Genomic DNA, 24,178 nt, shown 5'->3' on the forward strand with positions numbered 1-24,178 from the left:
TCTGCTCTGTTACATAAGATATTAAGGGAAGGCTTCCACCGAGAGTGTGGAGTTGTCAGTGAGGAGTGGACTCAGCTTGCTCGTTGAGGTGTGCACGCTCTTTGGGGGCCCTGTGGGCATCTTGCGAACCTGGACAAGCAGCCACCATCTCTTTGATAGGTGGTCTCTTAACCACATCCCTAAGAAGAAGATGACTTGGCTGAGGGAAACAATAGTCAAACCTGTCAGACAAAGTAATACCCACAGCTGAAGAGTGGTTGTATAATGTGACATTCAGCTTTTAGAACATGTGAAGTATTACATCCTTTTCATCCCCCCTCCCACCTCAGCCCACAAAACCAGCCAACCAGCTTTGCACTGGCCGCTCTAGCAGCCTTTATCGCGGTGCACAGAGGATTGGTGAGCTGGTGACAGCGTGGCAGGAGCTGGGGCTGTGGTTTGCTGAGTTGGCTGTGTGAAGATGATTAGAATCATTAGCACAAATGCACTGTGTGGATGACAGAGTCTGCCACCAGTTTCAGCACATGTCATCTTGTCTTGCCAGTGGCTGGGGCTGCAACCGTTCACCCAGAAAAGAGGACGGGCTGGGGTGATTAGGGTAGACAGCAGCAAAGAGCATTTACTCCGTGGCAGACCTCCTGAATTAGTAGGCGTCACCAAAGCATTCTGAGGAGTCTGGCTCTTTTCTGCTGCGGCTCGGTCCGGACTCAGGTGGTTACCACAGAGCCTTCTGGAATTTCCTGGAGGGCTTTTGTTCAGAGTTCCCAGCAGATTCTCTCTCATTAGGTGACAAACGCTTTGGGGCTTTCTCTCAAGATGTTCCTGGTGGGGGGGAGAGCACCCATTGGTCTCTTGGTGCATATTTTAGAGCAATTATGTAAGCTATTTATGAGAGAACCTAGATTTGATGGCTGGCTGTTTATTTTGAGACTTGACAGTAAAATTGAATATCAAAATGGAAAGATTAAATATTCTGAGAGCTCCAGTGAAGCGGTGCACATGCTCTGTCATCATTATGGAAGGAAAATGGGGAACTTGAACTCTCAAGAACAGCAGAAAACTCACCGTCATTGAAAAAAAATAGAATAGATATCCTGAACGATAATGTTCCTGAACGATTGCTTTTTAAGAAAAAGTCTCGAGCTCTAGAGCCGTGAAGAGAAACTGTTCAAATCACCCGAACAGGACGTTACTGTTCTAGGGTCCATTGACATGAAGGACCCTTCTGAGTTTATAGACCACGTCAAGAACCAGCGCATTGCCAAGGTTCCCCAGTGAACGTTCTACAGCAGAGTATCCGCCTCTCAGGTACACAGAAACCTTCCCTCAAAATTTTCTAAAGATGCCTGTGGCTGCGATGCAGGCTCACCTTTGCCAACTCGCAGAGACTTACCCAGCGAGCAGACTGCCAGCTTACTAATTGCAACAAGAACTGAAATGTCAGCCAGTCTGGAACACATGGGTCTGCCTGCCCAGGGCGTTCGCTCCCTGCGGGCCGGGTTTTTTAGAAGCCAGATTTCACAGGAAACCACATTTATTTGGTGCTTTCTGCGAGAGCTGGTGGCCCTCACCACAGGTCCTGCAGGTCTAGCTGGAGGGCCCCCTTATGCACCAGAGGGTTGGGCTCCCCCGGGGAGCTGTGTGTTGAACTCAGCTCATCCCAGAGGTTGCTGGTGAGCACATGGCACCCTCGGCCTCAGCAACTCTCCACGGCTCTCGGGGTTCACAGCTGACCGGACCCTTCCTGTTCATTGTCCATCTCCAGGCACGCTGTGCAATCCAGTATGTTCCCCACTTTCTCAGTTATGGTCAAGTGCCAACCTTAAGATCTCTCAGCAGTTTTGTCCAGACTTTCACAGGAAAGGAAGACTTGCTGGATTCCCACAATGGCTAGTCTGCTGGAGGGGGATTTTGCCAGTGTAGCTGTGACTACATTCTATTTACCACCTTCCTAGGAGGCCCCTTACCTTAGCCCCCATCGTCTGACAACCCAGTTTATAAAACCGACTCAACCCAAATTTTCTCTTTTCCTAGCCATGTCCTTCAGCCTTTTGAGAACCAGTACTTCTAGTTTCTAAAGATGTCCAATGAATTATTTCCCCCAAATGGTCTTCCAAAGAGAAACAAATACGTGCTTCCAATTATCACCATTGTGAAAAAAAATTCACCTACAGTGTAGTTTTCTGGGTAATGTCACCTGCAGAGATGGGGACCATGAAGGCACTAATGTCACCCAAGCATAACCTAATGGTGGAGCCCTAACTGAGCTTCCCCGAAGTAGCCTGGATGGCCCCCTTCTCCCTTCTCTGCTGATACAGCCTGTACTCGCTCAGTTGAGCCCCTCATTCAGTTGTACTCTTGCCTGGTGTGCTTCTCTGTCACTGCTCTGCCTGAGCGGTCATCTCTTTGAAGGCAGAGCTCGTGTCCCAAGCCTCTCCTCCATGGGGCCCAGAAGTATGTGTCTTAGTTCAGACTGCTGGAACAGAATACCATAGACTGGGTGGTTTATAAACAATAGGGCTTTATTTCTCACAATCCAGATGCTGAGAAGTCTAAGGTCAAGGTGCCAACAGAAGTAACATCTAGTGAGGGTCCACTTCCTGGTTCATAGATGACTGTCTTCTCGCTGTGCCTGCACATGGCAGAAGAGGTAGGGGAGCTCTCTGGGGTCTCTTCTGTAAGGACACTGATCCCGTCTTTCAGGGTGCCACCCTCATGACCCGGTCAACCCCTTAAATGCAACACCTCAACATACCCCACATTGAGGATTAGGTTTCACTATAGGAATTCGGGGTCCATTCAGTGGACAAACATTCAGCCCATAGCAGCATGCTCAGTACAGGGTTGGCTCTCAAGATTGGCTTGTCATTTGGTGACCATGTGTACCTTCCCTTCCTTCGACCCCTCCCCTCCTACTTAACTGCTCTCTCCTGCACTAGCCTGAAAGAGGAAGGGGAGGCAGGGAGAAGCCAGGTCCCTTGTCAAACTCCTCCTCCCAGACATAGTGGAGCTCGGGTCTTTCTATCTGGATGTGAGGTCTGGGCATGGAGTTCAGGCTTCACTTTTGCAGTGGGTGGAGGGAGCAAAGGCATGAGCCAAGGGGGTAAAGTGTGAGAGCATCTTGGGGAGAAGCCAAATATCAAAGCCTGCATGATTCCCCAATAGGCTAGCATTCTAGATGGGCCCAGCCAAGAGGGAGACCAGGGATGCAGGCCACCGGGCCAAAGGTGAAGGAGAGGAAACTCAAGAGAGACCCTGCTGAGAGCAGGTTTTTGTGGTGGCCCCTGGGGACCTCCTGTGCTAGGGACTCTGTAGGGTGCAGAGGGGCCCTTGCTGTAATCACAGGGAACCAACGAGCAGAGTGGAGGTCTTCATGTTGTTTCTAGAGCTGTGAGGGATATCCTGGTCAGGAACTGTCCATTTTTGTTCCCTCTCCAGCTTCACACAGACACCTCTAGAGAACTTAGCTGGATACCTGGAGGAGGGCTTCCCAAGGCTGAAAATCAAGCCAGGGTTTGCTTCCCTCTAGCAAAGTGACCCACTCAAGAGTACCTGGCCATCAGGAGTGCGCTCCTCTGGTTATTCTCAACAAACCACATGTGTGGGGCCAGAACTCTGAAGGCAAGAGGCCCAGTGGCAAATCAGAATTCCCGCCAGGAGCGCGGTTGAGCCAGCTGATGAGCTCTTTGCCTGGGACTGACCAGGCTTGCCAAACAAAGGGCAGAGTCAGCTCAGAAATCCATCAGCAGGAAGTAAGACTTGCCTTCCTGCTGTCTTCACTCCAGAACATTCAGATCTATTTCCTTCCTGGTAATAATGGTAAGAAATCAGATCTAGTTAATGTATCCTTTGAAGGATGGTGTTTGCTTAGTGTCCAAGCCAACGGCTCGACATTGGCAGACGCACACGCAGGCACACACAGGCCTGTACACCCTGTGTATGGGAAGACCGCAGAACACATTCTGCTCTCCTAGAAATCAGAAAATGTTGGCTCATTGATTTTGTTAGGAACATTTTCATGCTGACTCTTAATGAATTGCCACGGTCTGGACATTGAGGGATATGAGTTCTGGGCTCTCTTTGGCTCCTGCCCAGTGATTGACCCAGCCCCTCTGGGCCTCAGTCTCCCCAGTGTAGAGGGGACCCTGTGATCGTTCATAGCTCTAATATCCTCTGTCTCTAGCATTGATCTACAAATCGAGCAGGCTGAAGCCATCTGAATTTGGATCAGGAGTGTTATATTTCCTCTATGGAGGGAGGGATAAAGAGAAGAAATAGAACAAGTGCCTCTAAAAATTCATGACTTAAAATACTCGCTTGGGTTGAAAGGGTGTTTCTGACTGCACACCTGTGGCACCGGCTAATGCCAGTCAACTCAGCAGAGCACGCGCTGGGCTACTGCTTAACCTGGAGGTCCCCTCCGTGCTATTTCCTTCTTCCGGTCACAGTCGGACATTTTGGGGAAAACCGACTAAGCGACGTGCTTACGTCTTTTGATTTAAGAATCATGAATGCCTGTGCTGAAGTCTTTCCTGTCACGTTTTGCTACAGATTTTCCCAGCCTGCCTTCTCAGTTCTCACTGCCCCGTCTTCCTGTTGCATTTAAAGAGGAAAATCCTTGTAGGCTCCTGTGCAGTCATCTGTTAATCACTTGGGGGACAGTCTGGAGCTGCCCCTGAACCCAGGCCCCAGTTTTTGTTTAGAATTACCTTCAAAGACCTCTTCTTTGAAAACGTGGCATCATTTTTCCTCTAAGGAGGCAGGAAGGCTAAGTCTGAGGGCATCATCGAGTGAAGTCAGTCAAAGAAAAAAAACCAAGAAACGTAGGACAGCCTGTAAACCCATTCTGCTCATAAGCACAGCTGGCCCGCAGCCAGCACGGATCAAACCTGGTGGGTACAAGGCACACAGTCATAGACTGTGCCCTTCTTTCAGAACTGGCCCCACTTGCCTTTACTACCGCCAGGGCCCCTCACGACCCCTCACACCTCTTCCTCCTGCCTCTGCCACTGTCAAGCCCACACTTCCCATGACCATGCTTGTCACACTCAGTATCTTAGCCTAATGCTTCCTGTCCTCTCTCTTGGTGCCACTCTGCCCTGCCCCAGTCACATTCTGTGTGTCTGCTCCGTGTCCAATCTGACAACACTGAGGGATTTTTTTTTCTTTGCACAGTAATCTTGGAAAACATGATGACTTGTAATTGTCTCTCTTTTTTTTTTTTTTAATTTGGGGTCCTGTGGTTTGAGGCAAGGTCGCTGGGGTAACAGCCTCGGCAAGAGGAGGCTCATGTGAAATTGGTTATAAAATGTTTCAAAGGAGCAGGAAGCGAGCAAGACATTCACAGGGTAGGCATCGCTGGGGCTTGGCCAGGAAGAAGTAGGCCACAGGGCGCTGTCTGTGAATCAGAACTTACTCTGATCCTGGAGTAAAGGAAGGTTAGTTGGCAGAGTTTCAACAATAACTTCATTAGGTAAACACACATCTGTCCCCAGCTAATTTGTACAAGGGTAGAAAAGGGAGGCAGAAAAAGGAAGAGGCTGGAGTGGAGAGCTAGATGGGGCTGGCAGATGGGAAAGGGCCTTCCGCCAGCGTGACGGCCTGTGTGCAGGGCAAGGGGGCCCTTAGAGCATTTTTCTGTCTCTTTTTTAGAATGACGTTAGCCAGTACTCATATAGGCAGCACCGAAACATATTAAAAAGGAGACACACACACCCACACGTGCCCATAATCCTATACTAGTCAGGTATCATGCTATAAATTGGTTCCTTTCCAGTCTTTTTCTCTTTCTGTATATTTTGTAACATAATTGATCTGAGCTCGTATTGTAGCTGCAGCATAATACCCATATTTTCTTCCCCCTAACTTTCACATGATACAGTTCCCTGTGCTTTTGTGTATATATATATATATATATATATATATATATATATATATACACACACACACACACACACATATACTGTGTGTCGTATATGGCCGTGTTGTGGGCTGTCTTGTGGATGCCCTCTGGCAAGGCGGGTCCTTTGCAGTGGCTCAGAGCAGACCTGTGGGTCAGACAGCACAGGGCTGGGCTCCCAGCCCCCATGCTATTTAATAGCATGGTGACTTGGGGAGTGGCTTCATCTCTTTAAGCCTCAATCACTTCATCTGCAAAATGGGCATACTAAAACCACTACTTAAAGTCTTGTCATGAAGATTCAGCAGGGCAGTGCTTACTGACTCCCTGTGCCTGTGAAACTACCTCCTCTCAAGAGGGAGGTAATACCATTGCCATTTTCCATATGAGAAGCTTTAGCTAGGTCAGTTCACCTGCCCCGTGTCCATGGCTGAGATTTGAAAGAGCCAGGATTTGTCATCAGTCGGGCTCTGAAACCCCACGTCTTGGCCACCACGCTGCACTACTTCCTCCAGGTAATGGCCACATCAGCCAGCTACTGAAGAGCAGAGGTGACATGTCACAGAATCCAGAGCCTTCCTGTTGTGATGCCTCCTGAGAAAGTTCTTCACGGGTCTCCTATTCTCCGGGTTTTACTCGAAATCATTTCCTTCTTCATGCTAGTACCGTAGCAGGCCCCGGTGGGCCCCAGAGGGTAGGGGCTGGGGACTGCAGGGTGCTTTGGCTGGTCCTCGTGGTGATGTCAGACTGGTACGGTTTCAGAGTGCAGGAGAGACTCTCTAGAGCTGTTGAAAAAGTCACTGGTGTGTAAGGCCCAGAGAGGGTCGGGGGAGAAGTATCAGCGGCAACGTGGATTCAATTCTCAAATACTCTGGTTTCTATCTTTCCTTAATGACTTTGATATTGAGAAGGTTTTCTCCTCGCCTCTGGCTCCCCTCTCCAAGTGTGGTGTCCAAGAGTTGTGCCCTGGCTGGATTCTTGGCCCCTGAATCACTTGCCAAGTGCAGCCTGACCCTCTTCCTCCTACAGTCAATCCTGGGTGAGCAAGGAGAGGCCCTGGAACCGGTTCAGGGGCGGATGCCACTGACTGCATCGCTGCCTCGTCACCTACAGAGTGACAGGTTGTGAGAGAAAAACAGACCACAGCCAATATGCAAAAAAAAAAAAAGCTCCATTACACTTTCCAGGGTACACCTGGTCTGGGGGGGGGCCTCACAAGTGGCCTGCCAGCCTTGGGGTCAGAAGGGCTGAAGGTTTAGAACCCACTGACTCCCAGCCACAGCAGCCCCTTGGCCTGCTTTTGGTGAAGGTCCCCTGTCCAGAGCAGATCTGATTTCATGCTGTCCCAGTACTCTCCCGAATCACTTGGTTATTCAGCAGATTAAATCTTAATTGCAAATGCTGTTTCAGTGTAGGAGTACCATTGTGCTTGCTAGTTGCAGGCCATTTTTGCTGAGCCGTGCTTTTCCAGAAGGCTGTTACAAATTTAGAAAGGGGGAAATGGTATTTCATTTGTCCATCAAAGTTTTGTTTTGCAAACTGAATTTATTTTAGTGTTGGTTTAAAGGTGCCAAAACCTGACATCCCCGGAGAGAGATTTGCTCAATTTTTTGGAGAGTTCCTCTGGACTGTCCAAACTACATCTAGTAAACAGTCTTCAATCCTTATGTGACAGGCCAACAATCTCATTGGCTTGCCAACAATCTCATGTGTTATCGTTTTGACTCATTTTTCAGAGACCCAAGAAGCCGCCTCCTCCGTCCGCTCCTGTCATCAAGCAAGGGGCAGGTAATGTGTTTCCGTTCTGGACACAGCGTGGGACTTTCTGTATTTACAGCACCCTCGGGAGAGCTCAAGGTTCTTAGGTTCAAATGCCACGGATCACCAAATTGGGAACTTACCACTTGGTCTCAGCAGGCAGATTTTAAATCTGTTGCTGCTTCTCCTAAAAATTAAACATACCATTAAAATGTATCCCTGGTACAGAAAAAAAAAAAAAAAACTGGCCTCCCAAGTTGAATGACCAGAAAGACTGTTCTGGAGTAAACCAGTTTTTTTTTACACTGTTGTTTTTGTTTTTGTTTTTTGTTTTTTTCTCATCAACTGCTTTTAAGGAAAGAAGAACTGAATTGTCCTGCTTTACCCGCGCTCATCTCATCTCAAGGGTCAGCTTAGGGAGGATTGCTTCCACGGGTCATAGCCTCACCACGCATGTACAGTGGGGCTAAATTTTTAACCCAAAAAAAAAAAAAAAGCGTGGTTAACCAAAATGTGTACTTACTTCACATACCCCCCCCAACAAAAAAATGTTCTTCTGGCAATAAATATCTTTCCTCATGAGACTTTTTTCATCTTAAAAAGAGTCCAATTCACTTTTTCTGTGTAGTTCAGACATTAAGGTTGAATAACATAGGAAGACATGACATGATTGGACGTTTGGTAACTCATTGCGCACAGGGTTCTCATACGTAGAAAAGATCATTCATATTTCCCCATTGAACTCTCCTTTATAATTGTTAAGAACTAATTACGGGGAGAAATTCCTCCATGAATAACCAGTTAAGTGGCATTTTAAAAAATTAACAACTTAAACAGAAGAAGAGTAGGGGTATTTTTAGTTCCACACATTAATAACTGTGATATTTCTATAGCATTTAAAGTATGAATAAATTTCCAGATTGGTTTATTCACAAATTTATTAATGAGTGATTTTTTAAGGCCTTTTGGCCCACCGAGTTTGGGGGGTAATCAGCTTGACCCCAAATTCCTTTACCATTCCCTTTAGGATAGTTGAGAATTAGTGAGCTTATGCCCTGAAATGAGGTGTTAATTATGTCTCTTGCTCCACGCCCCCCCCCACATCGTAGTTTGCATTGAGCAGTTTAATTTTGCCACCTAGTGGTTCACACCGGATCAATATTTTGTTGTGCTGAAATTAAAGCTGGCTCTTGTTTTGCTTTTCTCTGACGACCCTTTTCCTCGAGGCTTTGGTGATGGATTATAGACCAAGGAGATAAGTTGAGTGGCCCAAGGCTCAAGGAGCCTAGAATGTAACTAGGATCAGGTTCTTCATGGCAATAGGATCGTCTGTTCCTCCTGTATCTCTAGGAATAACAAACATGTTCATTATCATTAGAAGCCTAGATTGTAGCACAATAGGCAAATTCTTTTCCTTTTAAAGCAGTTTTATGTAAGGTTATGCTGGATCTCTGTGGGGCAAAGCAAGGTGGCATTTGATTTTCCTAGATTCCTACTGCTCATCTATTTTTTTAATAATTTTTATGATGTTATAGTTTTTGATGTAGAGTTCCATGATTCATTGTTTGTGTATAATACCCAGTGCTCCATGCAATCCTTGCCCTCCTTAATTTATCCTGCTGAATGATCCTGGGAATTGCTTTGTGACAGGGAGGTAGATATTTATATTTTCCTTATCATCAGCTTTGACCAAAAAAACCCAGAAAAGTATGGAATTGACAGAAATTAGATACAGTGTTTAATTTGTAATGAGTCATTAAGGAGATTTTGGTAAAGTGTGTTCAGTGGATTTTTTTTTTTTTCAGTTCCTTTGGCTTCTGATACTGTGTCATTGAGATTTTAGTTCCAGGTTCCCATCAATAGGGATGGGCAGTAAGGAATTCACCGAGCACTCAAGCAAGTCTCTAAGTCTGAGGAGAACTTGTGATTGGTTTTATGCTTTAGCTGTTTTGCAAATGTGCTTATGCACCTGAGGCCACGGGCCCTGCTGAGGACCCCAGGTGAGGGAGCAGCTGCAGTCGGCAGAGCCCTGCAGGTATATTTGGGAAAATGTCATATGTAACATTTGAGGGATTCAGGCACAGATATACTGGACTGAAGGACAACCACAGATCTTCTCTGCACATCCCTCTACTTAAGAATAGGCTCTCGTTATTATCGCTGCATAACAAAACACCCCAAATCTGGTGGCGGAAAACAACGATCTTCTTATGCCCATGGTTTCTGGGATCAGGAATTTGAACAGGGTCTGGCTGGGACATCTGTCTCTCTGCTCCTTGGCATTTGGGACCTCAGCTGGGACCGCTGGGCCAGCGGAAGCTGGAGGACCCACTTTGGAGATGGCTGCTTTGCTGTCATGTCTGGCTGTTCTTGACAGGAATGGCTGGAGGGCTGGGCTCAGTGGGGGCATGTAGACCATGTCTACACATGGCTTCTTCAGCGGGCCTTAGGTTTGTGGACTTCTCACACGGACATTCAGTGTTCTAGCAAATAAAGCATAAGCGACACAGTCTTTTATGACACAGCCTTGGAAATTATATGATATCGTGTTGGCCCCTGGTTGAAGCAGTCACAAGCCTACCCACATTCCAGACAGGGGACATAGACCTCACCTCTTAATGGGAGGGGTAGCAAACGATGTGAGGCTACAACATAGGATCCAGATCCCTGTGAAATTTCTTTTTATTTGTAGAGCAATCGCCAGTGACCCATTATTTGCATATTTTGATGATTGACTTGCCTATACATATTTTCCACCCACACCCAGTGATTTCCTGTGACTGTTTTGATGTCTAAGGAAGTCAGATTTAAATATCAGAAAATATTAATGGCATCCTTGTAAATTAAGGACATATAGGCAGGCAAACTTAATGACATAGGCCAGAAATGGCTTCTGCTGTTTTCTAAGCGGCTTATATTTGCCAGGTAACACCAGCGCTCCGCTTAGGGGGAGAAAAGTCTATTGACTTTGCTGTACCTGATAAATATTTAAAATGCTGGTGTGTCTAATAAATGGATAGAGAAAACATGTTCTGATCACTGTTATCCTTTCCCCCTTAGGTACCACTGAGAGAAAACATGAAATTAAAAAGATACCTCCTGAGAGACCAGAAACGCTTCCAAACAGAACAGATGAGAAAGGTATGAAATCAAGTCTTCACTGATACTGCTCGAACAGCCGGAGACAAAGCCGTCGGTCAGGGGCTAGTCCATATTACCCACAGAGTTTGTTTTTAGGGGGGAATATGGTGATTATGGTTTTATTTTGGTTGCTTTTAAATATCCCATTGCTAAGGAAATAGGAGAGAGGGTTATGTGGTGCTTTTTTGGGCCAGAATTCCTCACCAAATGAAAAACAACCAGACCAGTCACTTAACACATCAGGGTTCTTCTATCCCAGTCTTCCTGCCATTGCCGCCCTTCCTACACCAGCAGCATCTTGAAGCCAAGGTGCCGACTACAAGTTTCCTGAGGCCCTGGATGTATCTACCAGAGTTTCCATCCTACCCTCTCCCGTGCCTCGTGCCCCAGGGCACTTATTCCCTGTTGACCGGAGCCTGTGACTGAGAGAAATTGCCATCAGGACAAATGAAAGCCGTCATCCTCGGTCACTGCTGGACTTTTGACTCTGGCTACTATGTCACAGACACATGTCCTTGGTCAAGAATGCTAGGGGGGAGGGGCATGGCAAAACTGGGAGAAGCAGCTCAGGGCCCACAGTCCCCTGAAGGCGGTCAGGAAAGTCATCTGAAGGGGAGTAGCTTCCTGGGACTCACACAGTCAACTTTTACAAATGTTTTTGACTCCCTACTGTTCTGAGTACATCTCCCAGAGAAATCTGCATGCTGTGGAAGGACTCATTTTGTTAGGTGTCTAAGATTTGATTGATCACACATTTTATGGGGAAAGTGCTATGTTATTATTATGAACAGGAGGCAGAGCAAATTCCATTTTAAAAAGCAGTTATTTGGAAGTCACAAGAGAAATGCTGAATTAATGAATGTAATTATTTGGAGATACTCCTGGGTGGCCTCATGAAATTTTATTGTGAAGTTTCATATTTTTTTAATCAGCCTGCCAAAAGTTTTGCCAACATTGCCAGCTCTTAAAGAAGTTACATCTCTTTTCCTGCACAGTGAACACTTAAAATCTAAGTTGTGGAACCTCATTGAAAGGGACACAGGTCTGTGTCCCAGAGCAGTGAAAAAACAGCCATGTGTATATCATGCAAACAGCCCTTTGAGGAGAGTGTGTGCTGTGACATAATCGAACACTGCCCCCTGTCGACACGGAGGACACATGACTAGTCTCTGGCTGACAACCAGACTCCAACACAGGAACTTCCTGCTCTGTTCCATGCTGACTGACATAAGGACTGGGCTTACATGTGAACAACTGCCCTAGTTGGCTGACCAAGTGACCACACACTTCTGGTTCCTTCCACTCCTCTGATTCCTTGTTCAGTGCCACAGTGGGTCCAGAAGGCAGAAACCCTGGTCAGAACAACAGGGGAGCCAGAGAGCCAGCCCCACCCTGAGACTTGGCCTTCCCTGTGAGGTGGGCACAACCCCCCCCCACATTTGCTCAGCACACGCCAGAGAGGCCGACCCCCAGTGCATTCCAGCGGGAGGAGTCTCTGCTCCTTTGCATCTGAGGCAAGCCCTTCCTCCTCTGGTCCCCGTGGACAGTGAGTGAGCTCCCAGCGTTCCCGGATGGAGCGTATTCCCCTACTGAAGTGCGGGGGTGAGCACAGTGGTGTCTGCATAGTAACTGGTGGGCTTTTTAATGCTTTGCCAATCAGCCTGGGCAGCTGAGCAATATGAGTGTGTGTTTGCAAGCAGAACTGTTCAGAGTTGCAGCTTATGAGTGAGCATAGGGAACCGGCCTGTCCTCCAGTGGGCAGTTCTTTGAAGTTCCATCTTTATAAAGAAGAACGTGGATGTGTGCTTTTTACGCCACACATGGGGCACGGCTAACTGGGGACAGAAAACACGAAGTTGTCAGTCACGCTGCTGCTTAGTTGGCCGCCAGATCTGACTTTAACTTCATTCTAATAGCTGACTCGAAAAACCCTTGGAAACCAAATACCTGTGAAACCCCAGTTTACCTTCCAAGTTCAAATTGTGCACAAAAAGAATCCAGAATTAATTCTTTGTTCCCAGAAATGCCCCCCCACACACAACTTACTGGCTCATGGCCCTTTACACAGGCTGACCTGAGAGGCATCAGGCCTCTTGCCTCCTCACACCCAGCAGGTCATGTGGGTTCTTGAACAAACTCATCAACCATTTGCTGAGCACCTGCTATGCGCCAGGCACCAGGTCGGATCTAGAGAGACGACCAGACATGGGCCCCGCCCTGGGGGACTGACGGCCTACAGGCTCTGCCAGGCATATACACACCCGGAAAGTAGCCAAGTGGAACCCGTCTATGAAGGGCTGCCTTTCTGGGCTCAGATGAGGGAGTAAGAAAGTCTGCCTCTGAGGGTAGGTTCGGCTGTTGAGAAGGGAGTGTGACAGTGTCCTGGTTCAGCCAGGCCAATGAGTAGGCCTGAGAAAGGATCTGTGGGAGTTCACCGTGGGTGGGCAGTGGCCGGAAGGGCCCTCCAGGCCAGCACGGGCAAAGGCCAATGGTGGGCTGCAGCTGTGGAGGGCATTTTCCTAACTTGACCCAAAAAATAAAGAAGGCTCTAAAAATACATGAATAAATACAAATTTAAAAAAATAATGCTCTTCACCCTCCAACTTCACCTTTGCAAGTAGCCTCAGTGATTTTTTTTTTTAAATACAGGAAACGAGCAGTCTGCCCCTAAGTACTGTCACTTACGCTAGATCTCCCTGTCTTCTTTATGCTTTTTAAACAATGACTTAAAGAAAGACCAGAGAGAGAGCCAAAACTGGATTTACAGAAGCCCTCCGTTCCTGCCATACCGCCCAAAAAGCCGCGGCCACCCAAGACCAATTCTCTTAGCAGACCCGGTGCGCTGCCCCCCAGGAGGCCTGAACGACCAGTGGGTCCCTTGACCCACACCAGGTACTGCTCTGCTCTTGCCATGGGGGGCGGGTGAGGGTTGGCCGTGGGCCACAGGAGAGGGACCTTGAGTGCGGCCAGCTAAGGGAGAGGGGACGGAGCTGCCCTTCCACCTTCTAGCAAAGCTGTCTGAAGACTCCAGCTACTTCTGTTCTTGCTTCTTCTGTGCTTGGACAGAAGTGGGTTGGAGGCCGGGATTCACAGTGCGGGTTTTCGGCTGAGCAGATGGGAATCAGGTATCCCGCATGTAGGCTCTGCTCACACGGAGGGGTTTTCCCTGAGCTTTTTGAGGGTGTGCCTGCCGCCCTTCAGACTGGAAATGTGGGTATCACGACCCCCGTCATCCCTGGATGTCCCCCTGGCCTCGGGTGCGCACCACTCACTGGGAGCTCCATGCCCTGACCCTCTCCCTGCTCTGCGGTGCCTCTTGTCCCAGCCCCAGGCTCCCTTGGCCCTGGACTATGCAGCCCTATTGTGGCACCAAGGACCCATCATTGGCAAATATTGTCTTAGTGTACGTGTCTCCGAACTGTGAGACCCTCAAAGGCAAGGGACATGCTTTGTTCAGGCAGCGGTTCTGAGGTGTGCCTGGCACAACTCACATTTGTTCGCTGGCTGGCTGGGCACACAGGTCGGGAGTGGGGAGTCAGAGTTGGATGTTGTGCTCCAGGGCCTGAGCTGCCCACCACGGAGCAAAGAAGTGTTGTGTTAGTTCCCCGAGTTAGCTGCCAGAACTTTCTCCTAGTACATGTGTATTATGTGTGTTGGTGTCATACAGCAGAGCAAGCTGTTGGCCTGGAGGTCTTGCCATGTACCTGTCAGCACACAGTCACTCGCCAGATTTTTGTTCTTTTGAACCAAGTATGCCTGGTGAGTCTCATGGGGCTTCAGCACCCTTGGGCTATAGTCAGCAGGCTTCCTGGTTTGCATCTCATCTTGTTCATAGGTGGGCGGGCCTTGGCATGTCACTGCTCCTCTCCAAGACCTTACTTTTTCTGCCTATAAATTGGGGATGATAATGGAATGCAGACAAAAGGATGGAACATGACAGTCCCCAGGTGTGCAACCCCATGCTTGTAAATCAACGTTAGTTCCATTGTCATTCTTACTTTTTTTAAGATTTAATTTTTAAGTAATCTCTACACCCAATGTGGGGCTCGTTTACTTCTTAGGAAACAAGGTTTAAATCGTGGTAAATACACGTGACATAAAATTGACCTCCATAGCCATTGGTCAGTGTGCAGTTCAGTGACATCAGGGACATCTGCATTGTGGGGCAAACACCCACATCCATCCACAGACCTCTTTTCATCTTGCAGAACTGAAACTCTGTACCCATTAAGCACCAACTCCCCTTCCCACTTGCCCAGCCCCTGCCAACCACCAGTGTACAGTTGACCTTCGAATACGCAGGGTAAGGGGTACTGACCCCCATGCAGTTGAAAATCTATGTACAACTGTGCCCCCCCAAAGCTTCACTGCTAATAGCCTACTGTTGACCAGAAGCTTTACCAATGTGAAGAGTCGATTAACACAGTTTATATGTTCTATGTATTATAGACTGTATTCTTACAATAAAGTCGGCTAGAGAAAAGAAAACATTATTAAGACAATCATAAGGAAGAGAAATTAGATTTTGCAGTACTGGCCTGTATTCATTGAAGAAAATCCACTTATAAGTGGACCAACACAGTTGAAACCCATGTTGTTCAAGGACCAACTGTGCTTCTACATCTGTGAATTTGATTCTTCTAGATGGCTCATGTAAGTGGAACCACATAGCATCTGTCTGTTTGACTGGCTGATTTCACTTACCCTGATGGCCCCAAGGTTCATCCATGTGGTAGCAGGACCCGTTCGCTCTTAATACAAACACCACTACCGCCCTTGCCCAGATGCAGGGGCAGGTAGCTCTGTGAGTGGCTGAGCCATGTCAGAAGCTCCGCCGGCTGTGGTGGACGCACGATGGCCCAAGCACGGGAGGCCAGCTCCCCAGCTGACCACGCAGCCAGTGACCTCAGTGCTGGCGGGCCCATCGGAGTGGCAGCTGGCTCGCCTGCATCGTTCTGTGAACAGCTCCCAAGGCCCAAACAACTGCCCCCATGTGATGGCCCATGGGGAGACTCATGGGACCAGGGCCACTGTTGAGCGGGTCAGGCCCTACATGTCATGCCCTCTTCTGCCGACAGATAGAAGCCTGTGTGCATATGCGCGAGACAGGGCCATGTGACCGCCCTGGTGACCTCAGCCCAGGGCTCAGTAGCATGGCTGGCTCAGCAGCTAGCACTCCAGAAGAAAACAGTACGTAAACCAAAGTGCTTCTGAAGAAAATATGAGCTACACAGAGAAACTGGAGAGCAAAGGTTGTGCATCTCTTTCTGGTGGGTGAAAGGGGAAGGGAAGGCACGCTCTGCCAAATTCTGTTAGTCTTCCAGAGGCTACAGTCATTTCCCTGAAGTCAGTAACAATTTCCGGAATATTCCTGTTCTAATCTGATCTGAAGAGAAGTGCAATTCCAATGGCTTCTTTGCCTTCAAAGGTTGTTCTCAACCGTCTCATTGTGGGATAGGTACAGGCTTTGTGAGGCCCCAGTTGGACCTGAATGCAAAGGGAAAGTGAATTGTAACTGGGACCTTCTGGACTCCCAGAAGCCCCCTTCGCATCTCTCCTCTGTCTCGCTGTTCTCCACCTCCAACTCTCCCATCATCCACTTGTCCGTTAGAGGTATGGCTCGCTGGGGAAGACGCATGAGGAGGGCTGTGTATATAAGCCAGTGGGAAATATCACTGTTCTTCACCTGGATGGTCTCCCACTTAGCCCATGGTGGCCCAGCCGTCAGGGCACAGGGTTTGCAGAAATGGGACAAGGGAGGAGAGGCGCTGGCTTCCTTCCTGACAATCCTAGAAAGTGGCAGACTCAGGCAAGGCTGGGAGCATTTGGGAAACCAATACCTCCTTTGGCCGCTTGCTCATCCGGCTGAAGGGAGCCCAGTGCCTACTCTAACATGGTGGTTAGAGCAGGCTGTCAATTTCTAGTGTGGGTCAGAATCACCTGGAGACCATGTTCAAACAGATCGCTGGGCCCCGCCCACACTGTTGTGGACTTGGTAGTTTTCAGGTTGGACCTGGGAACTTACATTTCCATCAAGCTCCCAGGTTGTAATCTCCATGCTGCTGGCCTATGTCCACACTTCGAGAACCCCTGGTCTCGATTATCCCAAGTTTTTGACAGTGCCCTCCCCTTCCCTGGCTGCCTCTCATGCACCTATTAATGCTCCCCGATTTCAGAGCCCACTTAGCACACCCAGCTTCTGGAAGCCTTCCCTTATGTCTCAGGATTGCTCTGTCTTCCAAAAGCCTGACACCCCATTGTTTAGCCTAGTGTGGGGCCCCATGCTGTGCCACTTGGGATGCTCACACCCCCGGACTCCTTTACCAGATTTAAAGCAGATCAGGAGTATGTTTTGTCATCCCCACATGCTCTACAGGGTTGAGCATATGGTAGTGGCTCATATAACACACTTGTTGAATGCCATGGGTCCTACAAAGGCAGGGAGGTGCCAGTGCTGACATTTTGTTCACTTTTGCCTCTCCCGTCATCCTTCCCAGGCCCTGTACAAGCTCTGCACCATGTGGGTCCCATGTTCTGTACCTAGCGTGCCATGGATTTCAACATTACAAAATTGAAGAAGATCACAGAAAGTCTTACTATTTCTCAGTGCCTCACGCATTTCATATTTTTGCTAAGCAGTTACATTGGACAACCAGCCCTTATATCGGTCTATGAACTTGGTTTTGTTCCACCCAATTGGTTGAGGTAGGAATGTTAGCAGCACTCAGAAAGTTTTGCATCATGAGTCCTCCAAAGAGAAAGTATTATCTACTGTAGGAAGCCAAATCCTCTCTAGGATTTGCCTGACTGGATGGTGGACAGAGAATTGAACACATGGACACACGGTCATTATTTGTTCTCACCAGCCAGAAACCTCCTGCCAAATGTGGCTTCCAGGAGAGATTGGTTTCTTTCCATTTAAATAGGAAGTGGTATCTTTTAAAATGAAGAAATGCACAAGTTTAAGAAGAGGGGGGGTCATTTTTGGATACATTTGCTTAACAGAAATGTATTGAGGGGCCACTGTGTGCAAGGCACTGTTCTGGATCTCTCTAATCCTGGGGCTCAGCCGCAGGTCGGTTTCTAGGAACCACATCTGGGAGAAGTAGAACGACGCCCTTGCAGTTTTGTGTCCAGCCTGAGCAAGTGGAAGCGTGCCATTAACATACTTACCCACGGTTAAGAATAGTCTTCCAATTTCCAAAAAGTAAGTTAAGATGGAATTATAACAGGGAAAAAAAAAGACTGTTAAAAAAAATTAGTACCAGAGTTGATTTAAAAATTGAATGAGGGGAGTGCCTGGATGGCTCAGTCATTTAAGTGTCTGACTCTTGATTTCGACTCAGATCACAACCTTAGGGTCATGGGATTGCGCCCCACATCAAGATCGAGCCCCACTTCAAGCTCTGGCCCGGGGGTGGAGCCTGCTTAAGATACTCTCCGTCCCTCTGCTCCTTCCCCTGCCTCCCTATCTCTTAAAAAAAAAAACCAAATGATGAGAGGAGATTCTACTAGGCCCTAAGTGCCTCCTTCATTTGAAGGTCTGCACCTTGGCTATGCGTTCGTTATTACTTCCCAGTGTGCGAAGCCAGAGTGCTCATCTCGTCCAGCCCGCTGTGCTTCCAAGGCGGTGGTGGTGGGACAAGCATTCTGTCCACCCATATTTTCACACTTGAGAAAATGGAGGCTCGAAAGTATAGAGCCTTCTCACTTATTTTGATATTTGATCATAAAAATGTTTCAATCGACAGAACGTACCTAAACCTTTTTGTATGTGTGTATACACACATGAACATGTGATATTGTATGTTCAATAATGTGTATTATTGATGTAATAAACATGAGCCCTGTAAAAGGAGGTCCTGGAACTTGGGAGATGGTCCAAAAGAAAAAAAAGGAAAAAGAAAAATCCAAGGAAATGCTGGAGGGAAGCAGGTTGCTCTGAGCTCTAGTAATTGTATGCGGTGGGAGACAGCGAGCCAGAAACCTGAGGGGCAGGACAGGTGTGGGACTTCAAAAGAATAAACCCAATAGGGAAAGAGGTAGAAGCAGGCTAGAGCAGGTCTGTTAATCCTCCCAAACATAAGTACCCCAATTTGTAATATTTTTTTCATTTTCTTCCAAATAGCGGGAAAGCTGGAGCAGAACCTTTGTTCCGAGCTGCGGGGGAGTTTTGGCCGGTGTCTGCTCTCCCGTGGACAGCACGGAGCAGCGTGTGCTCTCCAAGTAGAGGGGGCAGGGGACTGGCAGGGTGGGGCATGGCAGGGCCGGTGCTCCAGAGGCCCTGAGTAGTAGACAGGAGGTCTGGGCTAGAGGGGCAGGAAGTGAAGCCGAAGGGCATCAGGACGAGGAGAGGTGAGCGAGCATGGAGTGGGAAAAGCTGATAGCCGGAAGAACAGGAGATGTTGGTCAGAAAGGGGAGGTGTGTGCTCACAGCTTTAGAGGCGCAGTAGGTCTGAAGATGAACTTAACCACGGAGAGAGGGGCCACGAAGCTGGGTGACTGAACGTGAGTGAAGGTCATAAGTGAAGGGACCAGGGGAAGGCGGGGCTGGCATTGGTGGCTGTCATAGGCTCAGGAAGATGGCAAGAGCCAAAGTGAGGTGAGGCTGATGTTCTAGAAGCTGGTGCCCTCCCAGATAAACGTCGGTGTATTCTGGGAGTTGAAGACAGCCAGTGATTAGAAAGATTTCATGATCAGGGTGGTAGTTGGCCATTCAGAGAGGAGGTGCTAGATGTGGGGGCATTGGTACCGTGGCTCAAGCATCCCGGAGGGCACCATGCGTTGACTTCAGATGTGGAAGCATGTGTCGGAGGAGGGATCTCTTGAGAAGGTGGGCATCTGGGTCTCGGACACCAGGTTGTGTGCAGGAGACCTGGTGACTTCCCAGACTTGTGCCACTCAATAGACGGCTATTGCTTTAAAGGTCAACCCATGAGGTACTTTTCCTGGGAAGGGTTGAAGGCTCCACCACAGAAACTGAAACGCCGTATCCAGTGGGAAGGACAGTGGAACTGCAAGGCTTTTACTTGTAATGAAGATGGAAGATGGATTTCAGAGACACACCGGGAGATAAGAGGCTGCAGAGCTCTGAGACATTTGAGCTGGAGGCAAAGATTAAGTAAACATTTATATGCCAAACATCAACTCGGTGCTTAGGGAAGAGCAGATGTCTCTCTTGAGACCAATTTACCCACACGGAAGTTCATTTTTCTTTAGATTTACACAGGCAGCCAGGCTGCTCCAGCCCCTGGGGTTACAACTGAACAGGAAATGAGCTTCCGGGTCTCAGTGGCTCTGTGAGGGGTGTTGGCCCCTCCCCCACTCCCCCACCTCTTCACTCTTACTAGGTATAAACCAATCCACCAATGGATCAAAAAGGAGGAAGAGAAAGGTACCTAGTGCAAGTGTTTGGCGTGCTTAAGCATTTGGGTGCTTTGGCCATCATTGTGAGTTTGGACTACTCAAGTATTCAAAATGCCTTTCAAACAGTCTTAGTGGTGCATCACGTGGTGTTTGAGTGTTTCCCCTCTTTTCCCCAAATCAAGACCCAGCCATGTCTTTGGAGAATTTAAGAGAGAGGTCTTGGCTGGTAGTTGCAGAGGTGTGTGCCATTGGCTCATGGATGGTAATTCCAGGTGCAGAATGGTCCCTCCAGGAGATTACAGAGGGAGAAGAGGAGAGAGTGGAGCCAATATTATTTATAGGGTGGAGGAAGAATGAGGAGCCTTCAAAAAGGGTAGATGGTGTAGGATGTCATGGAATCCAGAAGAAAGGAATATGGAGCAACTGGAGATGGGTGGGTCTCACACCTGAGTGTGTACTAGAATCACCTGGAAGCTGGTTAAAACATAGTTCGCTATTCCCTAAAGTGTCCAGTTCACTAGATCTGGGTGAAGGCCTGAAAACCTGCATTTCTAGCAAGCTCCCAGTGCTGCTGCTGCTGCTGCTGGAGGTTAGCTGACCACCCTGTGAGAACCCCACCATGGGTACAACCGGGAGACTGAAGGGCATCCATGAGCTTTGGTCACTAGTGTTGGCCCTGGCACTCCCAGTCCAGGAGTTTCTATACAGTGGTTGGTAGCCAGAGACAGAGCTGGCGCAAACTGAAGAGAGAATGGGCAGGTGGCCAAGCTTATGTAGACTTGGCTTGTGAGAAACTTGGCTATGGAAAAAAGATGAAAAGTGGGAGCTTGTAGATGGATGCAGTGATGAGGGGGGTGTGTGTGTGTGTGTGTGTGTGTGTGTGTGTGTGTGTGTGTGTGTGTGACCATCCATTACAGATATTCATCAAGTACCTATATTTCTGGCCGGGCCTTCTTCTAGGGGGTAGTTAACTGTGGTAACCAGGGTAGGCGTGGCTCCTGCCCACCCATTGCTTTGGAGCTGGCACAGCAGGACAGACAGCCCACTCCTCTACTTCCCTACCTGGTGACTTCGGGCAAGGTGCGCACCTCTCCGCATCTCGGTTTCTGAGTGGTAGAGTGAGGCCCGCCTTGCCCAGGTGTGCAGATTTAAACAAGCTCCCGCACTTCAGGCCCCTGACTCTTTGCCTGGCGTTTGAGAGGCAAATCCGTGTGTGCTTCTCTTCCTCCCTTGAGATGCTCCCTGGGTGACCTCGGTGGGAGAGGGCCTTCCACGTGGTGACAGGCAGGTCATGTGCTATAGCCCTGAGGGAGGGAGGAAACATGGACACTCTCGGATAGCACCTCAAGAGGTCTCTAGGGTGCGGAAGCATGAGCAACCTCCCCCAGAAGCAGCTAGAGATTCAGGGAAGGCCATGACTGAGGGAGGGGAAGATAATTTATGGACCAGAGGACTCCCATAGGGCACAGGGGATAAGACCTTTCACACTGTAGGGATGTCTGCAGTCTTTGCTGACCTCATTTCATGTGTATGTCTGTCTACCCTTCTCTCTTCCTTCCACCCACCCCTAAAATGAATTTTCTTTCTTGCTGTGAGAACCAACAGTAACGATGGGGTTTTAGCCCCAGCCCAGAGGCCTTGGGCCTTGACGCACACTGATGGTTCTGCCAGTGATGGTCCAGATCGGGCAAGGGGCCAGTGGGAGACCAAATGCCTCACACGGGCCCAGTACTGGTTGGGTCATACAATGCTTTCTTCCATGGGCTATTTCTTTGAACACATTCCCTCAAGCAGCACCTCACAAACTTTTCTGAGTTGGGTGAAGATGAGTTCCCCTTCTTGGCATCTTTAAAGCCCCTTGCCCCTCTGAGATGCCCAGCTGTGGGTTTGCAGATGAGGGCTGCTAGGTGCTCCTCCTTTTGCCTTTCGGGAGCTGTGGGTTTCTGCTCTGGATGGGCTCAGGAGAGAGGCCTGTTCCCACACACACTTGCAGAGTCTGCACAGAGCGCAGAAATTTGGAGGCGAATTAAGTGGGCAATGTCCCATCACCTTCCACGGCATCTTCACCACCTATAAATAGCCAAGCTTGTTTGTACGCATCCAAACAAGGATGCAGTGCAAGGGGAGAGCTGCCAGCAAAACTGCTCTGGTTCCAGTCAAAAGTGCTGGTGATTCCTGGGATGTCTTTGGCCGTCGGGTGGGTATGTAGGGACCCACAGATATCAGCAGCACCTTTGGACCCTTATTTCTCAGAAAGCGGAGGGCTCCTCCTCCTGCCCTCCCTCTGATGACTGAAGGAAACTGGGCTTACCGCTGTTACAATTTTGTCCTTTCCCAACAGAAGGATTCTACCTCCCCAGGGCAGTGACATCCCAGGGCGGAACTCTCCTAAAGGACTGGCTTCACATCTGCTACCTTTACAGATGGGTAGAGTCCTCTTACAGTTGCTTATTGGAGACAGGAGAGAATCTCTAGAAGCATAAAGCATGTGTACGCAGACACGCATTTGTTTATTGCCATCCCAAGTGTGGTGGGCGAAGATCGGACCGGATGTCAAGAAGCATCCATCTGGTTTCAGCTCTGCCACTAATTAGCTGTGTGGCCTCGGGCACCTAACTGCTGTCCTTGGAGCAAAGACCCTTGTCTGCAGTAAAATAGGGGCTTGAGCTGGGCAACACATACCCAGTTTTAGCGGTCAGAGCCTAAGTGTTCGATGTCACAAGCAGACGGGCAGGGAGCGATCACTTCCTTGGTGCACATTTGGACCAGGACGTGGCAGGTACACAGTCAGGTGGGGTAGTTTCACATTAGAAGGGGGAAAAAGCCAAGGCTGTGTAGTTGGAACAAGAAAGAAGACAGGGTAACACGTCATTTCTCTATGATCTTTACATTGACATCTGCCACCACCCAAATGTGTTGACACCTCCCGAGTGGGATGAAAGCTGGAAACAAAGCAGGACTTACAGGGTGCGCCTCGGTTTCCTGAGCATGAGGACAGGCCATTTCTGTTTCCTCTCCTTTCCTTTCCTTCTCAGCATTTTTCTTTGCCCTGTAACAATTTTTAGGCAGTTAGAGCCCAAACATTTACATCAAGGTAATAAATCCTTCCGAGAGTGGGCAGGAGGTCTGCCAGAAAGAGTCTTCACCTAGACTCGAGATTTTCCTTCAGTGGGGATCTGTGGATTCCCTCTTTTCCCCTTCAGCCCCATTCACCTCCAAAAGGGTCATGGGTCTCTCGGGTGTGGCATTTGATGCCTGCTGTTAGTCCTGCCGTCCGTTTATTTATTTGTTGATTTGCTTGCCTCGGCTTCCTCCGTGCTTCAACACCTTTTCCAGACCACATGTCTTGGCTTAACTGTCCCAACTTGGGCTAAATTGGGCCATGCCACTGGCCGAGCTCATGTTCTCCAGGGATGCCCATGGCGCGTCTTCTGCATTTCCAACTGTACACGCCCTGTCTCCTGTCTTGGGTCTGAGCAGCCGGAGTGGGCACCTCTGGGCTGGTTGAGTGTGTGATTCTTGTTTATAAGGAATCCTTTTTAATTGGGGAGCAAAGGCGATTTACCCAGCTGGCAGTGAGCTGCACTGACACAGGCTGCCCAGCCTTCTCGATGACTCACCATCCCCATGACCAGAGACTGAGGGAAGCAGCTTTGAGGAGTGGTCAAGAGCATGGGCTCTGGAGTCAAAGTTAATAGGTTCAAATCTAGACCCTACTTTAGTGACCTTTTGTTAGCTAGTGACTTCATGTCACTGAGCCTTCGTTTCCTGATCTGTGTAATGAAAATAAAGGGCATCACAGGTGGGGATCGTCAGGAAGCAGGCCCCGAGGCAGCATTTAGTGTGCCAGCTCTGTTTAGGGTTTAGTGCCCATGGAAGGGAGCAGGGAGCAGCGTTGGGCCGAGGGAGAAGTCAAGCTGTGATAATGGCTCACCGAGGCCCTGGCCGACCACAGGGAGGGGCTGACATGGCCTGTCTGAGTCGTCCTGTGTTGGGCTGATCTGGCCAAGATTT

At 48.8% G+C, this 24,178-nt stretch overlaps 1 protein-coding gene and 1 long non-coding RNA gene across 6 annotated transcripts in view; one reads left to right on the top strand and one right to left on the bottom strand.

The window, feature by feature from the left end:
* The window catches only part of SH3KBP1 (SH3 domain containing kinase binding protein 1), a 340,123-nt gene that overhangs the window by 280,049 nt on the left and 35,896 nt on the right, over nt 1–24,178 (top strand). For all 5 annotated transcript variants that reach the window (XM_047715300.1, XM_047715297.1, XM_047715298.1 and 2 more), the window contains 3 exons: nt 7,636–7,687; nt 10,718–10,798; nt 13,531–13,690. In XM_047715300.1, the coding sequence (XP_047571256.1) occupies nt 7,636–7,687; nt 10,718–10,798; nt 13,531–13,690 (293 nt within the window). The remainder of the gene's footprint in view (nt 1–7,635; nt 7,688–10,717; nt 10,799–13,530; nt 13,691–24,178) is intronic.
* Nucleotides 22,617–23,452, bottom strand: LOC125091620 (uncharacterized). Its single transcript, XR_007124720.1, has 3 exons — nt 23,311–23,452; nt 23,129–23,213; nt 22,617–22,994 (listed from the first exon to the last, which is right to left on the bottom strand). It is a non-coding gene; the product is annotated as an uncharacterized LOC125091620 (long non-coding RNA).

Source organism: Lutra lutra, chromosome X (assembly GCF_902655055.1).
Source record: "Lutra lutra chromosome X, mLutLut1.2, whole genome shotgun sequence".
Classification (NCBI taxonomy): Eukaryota; Metazoa; Chordata; class Mammalia; order Carnivora; family Mustelidae; genus Lutra; species Lutra lutra.